This window comes from Pocillopora verrucosa, chromosome 7 (genome assembly GCF_036669915.1).
Source record: "Pocillopora verrucosa isolate sample1 chromosome 7, ASM3666991v2, whole genome shotgun sequence".
In the NCBI taxonomy this organism is placed as follows: domain Eukaryota; kingdom Metazoa; phylum Cnidaria; class Anthozoa; order Scleractinia; family Pocilloporidae; genus Pocillopora; species Pocillopora verrucosa.
In genome coordinates, this window is record NC_089318.1 from 4,064,830 (window position 1) to 4,075,033 (window position 10,204).

Below are 10,204 nucleotides of genomic sequence, written 5' to 3' on the forward strand. Positions count from 1 at the left end.
AAATTTTTCTTTTCCCATTTTAGTTTCCTTTCACAGATTTCTATGAACGATTCAAATTTTTTTATCGTTTGGAATTTTGTGCGGAAGATTGGCGATCGGCCGTCCAGAATTGATCCCCTCACGCGTGTCCCACGTTTGACCGCTGTGTTGCCTGGGACGGGTGTGGGACATTAGAGCAGTTCTTACATGAAGATATCGAACGCGAGCCGCCATTGTAACCGGTACTTAATGTGTAATCATCTGTGCCCGGTCACGGAAAGAATAAGACTTCATCATGTTCCAAGGAATTTTATACCACCATGTGAGAGTTTTCAAGATCAGAAACACCCCAATGACATATTCATTTGTTAATATTTTCAAATGTTATTCGTCGAGGCTCTTTTCTTCGGATGCCTTTCGGAGTACTTACCGTAGACGATTTTCAGATCAAGATTATCCGATTGACTCACGGAAAGGGTACTGGGGTTTGTTAGAAGCATATGAGTATAAGTGGAGCAAAGACCTCAACAGGCCCAGGACGGAACAGGTTTTGAGTTCCTTTCCACTCATGGAAAAGATAAAAAATGAAAGTGATATAGGTCAGGTGTTTGAACTGTATGAAGTGTTGAAAGACTCAAACTTAGCCACGGACGACGTAATGACCATTTCTTCTCAGGTCGCACTATTCTCCCGTTTTTCTCACCAACAAGTAAGGCATGGAAAAGGCAGCGAGGCCGTTGACTTAAGTCGCGTGCAGGAAGCGACAGAATCTCTCTTGAAAGCTATGAAATGGAATAGCTGTCATTTTGAATGTTCTCAACTCACCAGCGCTGTTTGGGCGATAGCGAATCATCGAGTGAAAGCTAAGTCGCGTCATGAACACTTAGAGGTGACTTTTGCACTGCTCCATTTTGATAAAGAAATCAGAAGCCGTGATCTCAGCGAGTTCACTAACGGGGACATAGCTGTGATCTTTCTGGCATACGGCAAAGCTTATGTCCGAGCGTTTTCGATGTTTAAGGTGCTTAGAAATGAAATTATGGCCCGGGATTTGGCAGATTTCACCGTGGAAGATATCAGCAAAATTCTTTGGTCCTATGCGCAGATGAAGCAGACAAGTGCTTCACTGTTTGCCGCTATAAAGAAGGAATTACTGAGTCGTGATTTATCACATTTCTCTGAGAAGGTCATAGTGTCAGTCCTTTGGTCATTTGCCATGGCCAAAGGGAACACTAAGGATTTATTCAGAAGTTTAAAACGTGAAATTTTGAAGCGTGGTCTCTTGCGTTTTTCAGAGAGGCAGCTAGCTCAGATTGTTTCTTCTTATGCTGAGAAAAACAGGCATGCCCCTGATCTCTTTGAAGGAGTTGCTTCTAACCTTCTTTCAAGAGGTGAACTCAACTTTGATTCAAGAGGCCTTAGAATGATTGCAAAGAGCTTTGCAAAGACCAAGAATTTCATACCAGATCTTTTTAGTTTCATAGGAGACCATGTAATGGATAGTGATATTTCTGTATATCATCCCTTGGAAGCTGTTGACCTTTTGTGGGCCCTTACTGAAGCAGGTTTCCTTCAGGAAATACTCCACCACAAGCTTGTAGATCACATTCTTCGTTGTGATTTTCCAGAATTGCCAGATTCAGCTCTTCAACTGCTTGTGGCAGTGTTAGAGAACAGTAACTTTAAAGCACCTGACCTTGCAGCAGCAACAGAAGCTGAGCTTGTCAGGAGATCAGAAGCAAAGTCTTGACTCTGTGAACGTTTTGAAATTCTTACCCATGTGCATTTGTTTATTGTTAGTGCATATTTGGGCTTCGATTGTGATCCAAGAGAGAGCAAGAAATTGAATCAGTTGGATTTTCTTCCCTAATGTGCTCCACAAGATTGACTGATTGTGATTTTGTTGGTTTTGGTCTTACGACAATCAATTTAAAATGATCTAGTCTCTCGTTAAAAGTTTCTTCCAATCTTACAAAGTTCAAGTAACACCATTGGATAAGTTACCACCCTGTAACATGCTGTTATACATATTTCCATACAGATGCAAGTCCTTGCTATCCATGAACTACTGAAAAACTTCTAGTGTTCAGTTTCCTTTACTCCAGGAGTGTCCAAACTTATGACCCCCTAATAGTTACTAACATTTCTCCATACAGTCTTATCTCTGACTCAAACATTAACCCTCTAACTCCCATGAGTGATCAAGACAGAATTTCTCCTTTTAATATCAACACAGAATCAAGCCGACTAGTGAGGAGAATAAAGATGAAAACTCAATAAGGAGACTACAAGTGTATCCAATACCAAATTCTCCAAATTGAAACCATAAGTATTTTAAGGCAGACAGTAGGTAGAATTGCTAATCAGATCTTGAGAGTTAAAGGGTTAAGGTTATAAGAAAAAAGGAAATGATCACCAACTAGAGACTAAAGAAGCTCTTGATTGTTAATTAAATTCTTCATGTCAGCCCCTAAGAAAATGTATGGAGAACAATATTGAAAATATGCATATTGATGTTTTAACCCTTTCACTCCCAAGATCTAATTAGTAATTCTCCTTACTATCTGCCATAAAATTCTTCTGATGTAAGTTCAGAGAATTTGGTATTGGATCAACTATTAATCCCATGATTGATAGTCTTCTCTATTCTCATCACCTGCCTGCTTGATATTGTATTGATATTGTAAGGAGAAATTCTGTCTTGGTCACTTGTGGGAGTGAAAGGGTTAAAGGGTTAACATAGTACATAAAATTATCTTAAGATGGTTCTGTGTTTAAAAAGTTTGACTCTTTATGATTTAAAATACCGTCAGCTTCCTAAAATGTAATATTTTCCAGTCTTTATTTAGTTTGAATTATAATATCTATGTTCCAAGAGGATGTGAAATATTTTGCCAAAAAATTCATAATTTATGAAAACAAATGAGCCCCTATTTTACTGCAGCTGTTACAACATTGCCTCCATTTAATAAGTACTAGTTACCTTTTAACTTGGAATATTTGAAAAGTTGAATGAGAATATTAAATGGAGAAGATCAGCAAAAATAATATTGTAAGAATTTTATGTTTAGAGGGTAAGGTGTAGGTAGAGTCACCTCTTGACCCCAGAGACAAACAGCTGTTTGTGGAAAGGTTATGGCAAAAAAGGACAAAGAGCATGCAACATTCCCTAAAGGCAATCTGGGTATCCAGTGTCAATGAAATTTTAATTGTGAAACAAATAAATATGGAAGAAGGACTTTTAAACAGGGGATAAATGTTGATATGCATGTGAAATAGAGAGGAACGAAATAAAAGAACATTACAAGCCCCCCCCCTCTCCCCCTCCCTCCAGCAGGCTTTCATCAGTTTTCCCTGACAGTTTACCAGTACTTATAGGGGTGGGAAGGGGAACAGAGGGGACACTGTGTGATAAAGTGATTGGCCAAAGAACACAAGACAATGACTTAGCTGAGGCTTTGAATCAGACCTCTTAATTCAAATCCCAATATACCAAATGTGAGGTGACGGCCTCTATGTGATAAATAGAATGACTGCTCTCTTCACCACACCTATCACAACTGTAATTTTCACATGTCCTGAAAAAATACTGAAAAATTAAAGGTTTGGGTCAAGTTGTGCAGTTTTGAGGGAAAAATGTGCTTGAGGATAATTAGGTTTGTGGGCATTAGCTGAGTGACTGCCGGTTCCACTATTTCAGTGTGTTTTCAAGAGTCTGAATTGTGAAAATTTCTGTGAATCTATTTTGGCAATTCTTTGTTGTATTTTACAATTCTCTGTTGAATAAGGTTGTTTCATCAAAATAGCTGGATTTAAGCCCCTTTGGCTCACTAATCCATGAAGTAAATTGCCTTTAGAGCTTCTCTTTCTTTGAGTGTCCCTAAACCCAGACTAATATAGTAATTATGGGTTGTAGTGCACAAATAACAAAAGTATATCATTGAAATGAAAACCCAGTAGATTCAACAAGTGAGAAAAAAATTAAAAAAAAGGAAAAATTTAATAGCATGTCAAATGTGCATGGCGGATGTGAGAAAATCGGTGTTGTCCTATGTTGCTCGTTTGGAACGTTTAGATTTAGGTTTCAGGTGTTTCTTTATGACTTTATGAATATATTCCGTAGTCCTCTTTTCCTCTGGTCCATTCCGATCTTGAAGTTCGTAATGTTTACCAGTGTTTCCCAAGGGACCATTAAAGAGCGACGATATACTGAACGCATCTGATTGATCAAATGGAACGGATACATTGCCTCATTTTGACGTCATCTGTAATCAAATATGAGAAGGTATCTATTTGTAGATATACACAGTATTCTGTACGCATTTGTAAGATCAGCACAAACAGTTTCCAATCAGTCGAATCAGGTGTTTAAGTAGTCTTAACACGCCGTCAAAATGACCCGTGTTCTTGTCACTGGGGCCTCTGGTTTCCTCGCATTGCATGTTGTTAAGCAGCTGTTGGAGTCTGGTCAACAATACATCGTTCGAGGAACAGTCAGAAGTTTAGCGAACGAACAGAAGCTCAAACCATTGAGGGCACTGTGCCCAGAAAATTCGAAACAACAGCTGGAATTGGTGGAAGCAGATCTTAGTCAAAGAGAATCTTGGATTGAGTAAGTATTAGCGAATTTCTTTCTTCATGATCCAGCGATTTACTTGACCGAATGGAAGTCGACCAAACGGAAGTCGGTGTTCCAAACACAAAATAAGGCATCACTGCAGCTGGCAAGTAAAAATTAGGGATAGCAGCCTGCTTTAGATTTTAATCATCTGTGTTAATACTTGAAAAAGAAAGTTAATCATTCTCACCCCGCTATTAGGAAACGCTGAACTCATTTCAGTTGTCGGCGGGCGTGACCACCATCGATAAAACGTTCCCCTTTGAAGCCAATATAAATAGAGCAGGAACGCAAAACTCACTGGTATGCGATTTTGGAGTGTCGAGAATTAACTTGTGCTTACTGTGAGGGTTACGAATAAGGGAAAATTTTTGCGGACCGTGTTTGAATAAGAAATTTACCCACTCAAAGAGTTGCAGTAAAATATTGCAGAAACCATTAATTGAATTTAGATTTAATCGATTTCACCCAAAGTGCAGTCACGCAAGCCAGTTTTAGAATATTCCAAGGTCGCGGGGGGAGGTTTACTTCAGCTTTTTTTTCCTTTTAAGACGCAATCACTGGAAACCATTTAGCTGTGGGTTGATAATTTACTTCTATTTCATCAGTATTCCGATTTGTATAGCGGTATCTAATCAGAAATATGCATATGGAAGAAATTTTTTTCTGTCTTCTGTGCCCTCCCCCTCCCGTCCAACGGGATTATTGCATTGCATCACCAGCCAATGGAGGTTGGTTTGGGAAAGGGTAAAAACTGTAGCAAGTGAGTTGTAAAGATTTGTGAAAGTCCAGCTCTTTTAGGGAAGGTACGTTTTTTCTTGGGGGGGGGGGGGAGGGCTGGGGCCTCAGAGGGGAGGGTCATCAGTGAAAGTGAGCACCAAAGGGGGAGGGCCATACCCTCTTTTTCAGCTATTCAAGGGGAAGGTCACACCTTTTCCAGAATTTTTAATGGGGATTTTTGTGATGTTATTTTCCATTTTTCTTTAACAGACTAAGTTTTTTCTTTTCAACTTGTTTCTTTAATTCGGTGCAGGTACTAGTTTTACAAGGTTACTGGGTGTCTACATGTATATTATTCCATGGGACATAATTTTCTCGGAGTACTCGTGTCCTTTTCCGTCCGTATCGTGACGTACTTGACTCGGGTATGGTTTCTTGTTCCAGCTGTTGTCTATCCGCTGCCTGATCTCCTGAGTCATTAAGCTGCTCATATTCAATATCGAGATTTATTCATATTCAAACATTTTGCGTTTACAAGCAAAATGTCGAAAAATGTTCTGAGGTTTCTATGGCATGGAGCATACCATGTGGTAGTGAGGGGAGGGTCACACTTTTGTCAGTCACCTCAAAGTGGGGGGGGTCAGGAGTTTTTTAATCAAAACATGAGGGAGGGCTAACACTTTCTTTTGGAAAAAATACCAAAATTCCTCAGCCCTCCCCCCCCCCCCCAAGAAGAAACGTACCTTCCCTTATAGTGTATAGCCTAGAACGAAAAGGAGCCACCCGAACTTTTGCTGAAAGAAATACTGCTTACCCCAGAGACAAGCGAAGTGGTATTGCATGTCGTGTAATATATTACACAGTGTTTTCTTTAAGTGGCCGAAATCTTATTTCTGTTAGAAATAAATTGCCTTTACTTTCAGTGCTGTCAAAGACTGTACCTATGTGATTCATGTTGCGTCACCGCTCCCTCTCAAGATGCCAAGAGATGAGATGGAGGTTATTGCACCCGCCGTGGAAGGAACCAAAAGCGTCCTTGAAGCGTGTGCCAAGACCAAGGGCGGGGTAAAAAGAGTTGTGTTGACGAGTTCCAGTGCTGCAATTCATAGTAAGAGATTTAACTCTTCAACCCTTAACATCAGTATGCATATTCTTCATACTGTTCTCTATACATTTCCTTAGGTGCTGACAAGGAGATTTTGTTTACCGATCAAAGCTTTTTTCGTTGGTGATCATTTATTTTATTCTCATGACCTTAATGTTTGATTCAGAGGTGATATTTTAAGGAGAAATTAGATCTCGTAACTCTTAGGGTTCAAAGGATTAAGACGGCTCTAAGCGAGAAATGCGTTTTCCAATCGAAGATGCTTAAACCAGACTCATACTTAGGCCTTTCACGGTCAAGCCGTTTTCAGTTACAGTTACACGGTAGGATCTGCAGGTTACTAGATTATGCTTTAATCTCAGTTTTACAACATATTGAGATCATGAAAAATTTCAGATCATGAAAAATTTCAGACTCTTTCCTCTTCGATAATATGCTTTCAATTGACGTGAAATTTTTAAGAGCGCGCTATTTTCTCAATTTAATTTTTTGCTGTGAGTTAGATATAACAAAATTTGTCATTTCAGCCGCCATTCCTTGATGGAAGCGCCGGGAAAGCTCGGCTTTCATTCATTAATTTTTTCAGCCACTATTCTTTTACCTGTGCAAAGGCGGTCGACAAGGCGTTGAAGATAAAGTCTTCACCGAGGAGGACTGGGCAGCAGACGAGGGGGTCAGCCCGTATGAGAAGAGCAAGAAGCGTGCGGAAAAGGCCGCCTGGGAACTAGTGGAGAAGTTGCCAGGTTACAACTTATTGACTTTTTTAAAAAAAGCTTTCATTATTTCAAAGAAACTAAGTCATGCAATTTCAGGAGAATCAGGACCAAGCTATCACGGGTTGAGTCTCATAGACTTAAAGTGTATATGACACATTTTTTTTTTAAACCCGGTGTTTGATTCTTTGAAACATGAACTAAGCGAAAACTGGTTTTGCAGGTTATTCTGGTCCCATTGCATGAAGCGACTGATAGTGTTGCTTTTCCCCCGCATGGGATGTAAGTCTGTCACGGCTACCCTTAAGGAATTCTGTGGTGGTTTGCCTGTACACTTTGAAACTGTTCTTGCTAGTATAGCAGCGAGTATTTGTATCTTGCCCGATGAGAATAGAACTTAGACTCTTCCCCTGATGATAATTTCATTACCAGCTCTGACAAACCTGTCGAAGAACTACATAATTTTCTTAAAATGAAATGACGTAATTCTTCGATGTAAGCTATCAGACCACATGTCTAGCCCAAATTAAACGTATCCGCCTTCCAAGCTCTACGGGACTTTAACACGTCGTGTTTCCTCGTTCTTACTGACAGATGATGAGAAGTTTGAGCTTTGTACCATCAATCCTGGGTTTATTGTTGGCCCTGTGTTAGGCTCTTATTGCACAAGCACCGAGGTAAATGTATATTTCAGTATAAATCTACTGGCGTTCAATGAGAAAGGTTGTAATCTGATTGGCTACGCTACTCGCTGTCTATTCCGTGATAGACAATGAGTTGCAAAATTGTGTGTTTGTCAAAACATAATTAATGGCTCGGACATAATTACCAGCTATCACAGCCTGTAATCACGACTGAAGTAACCAATAATCTTTTTTTAGCTTCACAGGCGTTTTCTTCAGCGAGAAATGCCAATGGTTCCTAAAATGATGTTTGGAGTGATTGATGTCAGAGATTGCGCTAGAGCTCATATTATTGCCATGACGTCACCTAAAGCAGCTGGTAATATTTCCTTTGGCATAGGAACAGATTACAAATTACTGCACAGGCTTCTTGGCTCTGTTTTCATCTCAATAAGGGTAGAATGCGAAGAGAACACAAGGAAAAAACTTGGCAAACTTTTTGGTTTTCATATAAAGCAACCACGTACTTCGATTGAGGCTTTTTTCCCCTTAGTGGCCAAAGGTCTGGAGCCGAGTGTTTTCCAAAGTCGCATCTCAATGCGCTCGACCAACTTTGGACCCTTCACTTTGCAAACCGTATGACTGATTTAATATAAACACTTTCTACTCCTCTTTTTTTTGTCTTAACAGGTAACAGATACCTCGCCATCACGGACTGTTACTGGATGGATGATATGGCACGGCTGCTTCATGAAGAATTCAGACCTCTGGGTAAGGTTCTTGTACACTTAAATTCCTTGACCCCCTAGAGTGACCAGCGTCTGATTTCTCCTTACAATATCACTCATGAATCACACATAAAGGTTACGAGAGTAATGGAGATGATCACCAATTAATGGAGCTCTTGACTGTTAAACAAGTCATCTCTCTGAGAACCTTGGGAAATGCATAGAGAACAGTATGGAAAATATACATAGAGATAGAGAAATATGTTTTTTTCGTCTTGTCACGAGTGTGGGACAAAGAAAAAATTTTGAGTCCCCATGAGGAATCGAACCTCAGACTTTCGGATTCCGCGCTCCCATGCTCTAACCACTGAGCCACAGAGACTCCACGGTGGGCGAGGTCTTTTACGAAGTTCATATGACACGCGTCTTGCATACTGCTAGGATCAGCAATGTCGATAGCGTAATGTTTGTAGATAGAAATGAGAGATGAATAGAGATGTTAGAGTATAAAGGGTTAAAATGTGGTTGAAATCGTTTTTACCTTGAGTTCTCATTGGCTCTCTATGACATTTTCCCTAAAGTTCGGATTTGGTGCCGAGATTACTCAGCTTAGGCTTTGCGACACTTAATCGAAATGCCCCTATTTATGTAACGTAAGATGTTTATAAGATAAGTCAATCTTAAGAAGAAAAGTTTCTTCCATTCTTATAGGTTATAAAGTTCCTACCACAGTGGCTCCAAAGGTCATGATAAAAATCGCCTCGTGGTTTGATGGCACGTTGAAGTTTATTTTACCTTTTCTTAACAAAGACATCAAGTTAGATAATTCGAAGGTAACTCATAATTAATAAATAATTGATTAATAATTAAAAAGGAAATCACAATCTTGGGATCTTTGTTCCGTGGTATAGAACAATTTTTATTGGAGTGTCAAAACTAAACTGAGATTGCATAGGTTTTCCTGTACTACGCTCTGTGATTGGTCAAGAAACCCCGCACCAACCTCTCAACACGACTTGATCGCCCGCGTTTTTTTCCCGCCCTCGAAGCAGTTTGATTGCTTCACTTTAAGTCCATATCGGCTCTTAAAACTATTTTCCTTCTCTTTCTGATTATCTGTTGTAATTCCTTTGGTTTTGCTCTCACGACACTTAATCAAAAAGAGCTCTAATCTCAACGGGTGTTGTAGGGATGGTTGAGATAACGTAGAATTTAAGCCTGGTCCAAGTAATTTTTAAAAGCGCTAATCTCTTGCTTTTTTCTTTTGTTTGTTCAGATAAAAGACCATTTCGGTATGCAGTTTGAGGATTTCAAGAAAAGCGTAATAGACATGGCCTACAGTTTGATCGAAAGAGGTTTTGTCAAGAAGACACCGCAATACGAGGAAGCGAAAAAACAACAAGCCGCTAATGGATCTGGGTAGTTAAACTTGAGGAGACGTCACGCTCGAAGTTAGCTACAATCCTCGTAAAGTTTTGTTGAAACAACCCACTCCTTATTAAATGTTGAGTTTAGTTCAGTCTGCAACACAGCGGTCAAACGCGTTGGTATTTGGTCGTTATTTTTTACTGGGAATAGGAATGTTTCCTAAGTTTACTTCTGAAATTTTGCGCAGGAATTGGGTACGCGCACGCGACTGGCCAAAATTGATCCCCTTGCGCATGCTCGACGTTTGCCCGCTGTTTTGAGGAAAACGAACCAAACTAGACAATTTTCTA

General features: G+C 39.8%; 2 protein-coding genes across 3 annotated transcripts; both read left to right on the forward strand.

Annotated features, from left to right (window-relative positions):
• The first annotated feature begins 213 nt into the window (after nt 1–213).
• LOC131789098 (uncharacterized) lies at nt 214–3,207 on the forward strand. The gene has a single exon (XM_059106174.2). It carries the CDS (start codon nt 275–277, stop codon nt 1,727–1,729), a length of 1,455 nt encoding a protein of 484 aa, XP_058962157.1. The 5' UTR covers nt 214–274; the 3' UTR covers nt 1,730–3,207.
• Nucleotides 3,208–4,252: 1,045 nt separating this feature from the next.
• Nucleotides 4,253–9,909, forward strand: LOC131789075 (uncharacterized). 2 transcript variants are annotated; one of them, XM_059106145.2, is made up of 8 exons: nt 4,253–4,591; nt 6,241–6,425; nt 7,034–7,165; nt 7,730–7,812; nt 8,017–8,137; nt 8,449–8,529; nt 9,198–9,319; nt 9,763–9,909. In XM_059106145.2, the coding sequence occupies exons 1-8, from the start codon at nt 4,374–4,376 to the stop codon at nt 9,907–9,909; spliced, it is 1,089 nt and encodes a 362-aa protein (XP_058962128.2). In that variant the 5' UTR covers nt 4,253–4,373. The 2 variants fall into 2 exon arrangements, with proteins under 2 accessions (XP_058962128.2, XP_058962127.2); XM_059106144.2 differs by lacking the exons at nt 7,730–7,812; nt 8,017–8,137.
• The last annotated feature ends 295 nt before the right edge of the window (nt 9,910–10,204 follow it).

Coding starts and splice junctions, on each gene's coding strand:
- LOC131789098 (XM_059106174.2), top strand. CDS start 275: ATGTTCCAAGGAATTTTATACCACCATGTGAGAGTTTTCAAGATCAGA.
- LOC131789075 (XM_059106145.2), top strand. CDS start 4,374: ATGACCCGTGTTCTTGTCACTGGGGCCTCTGGTTTCCTCGCATTGCAT. Junction 7,813..8,016: donor CTTATTGCACAAGCACCGAG/GTAAATGTATAT, acceptor ATCTTTTTTTAG/CTTCACAGGCGTTTTCTTCA. Junction 8,138..8,448: donor GACGTCACCTAAAGCAGCTG/GTAATATTTCCT, acceptor TTGTCTTAACAG/GTAACAGATACCTCGCCATC.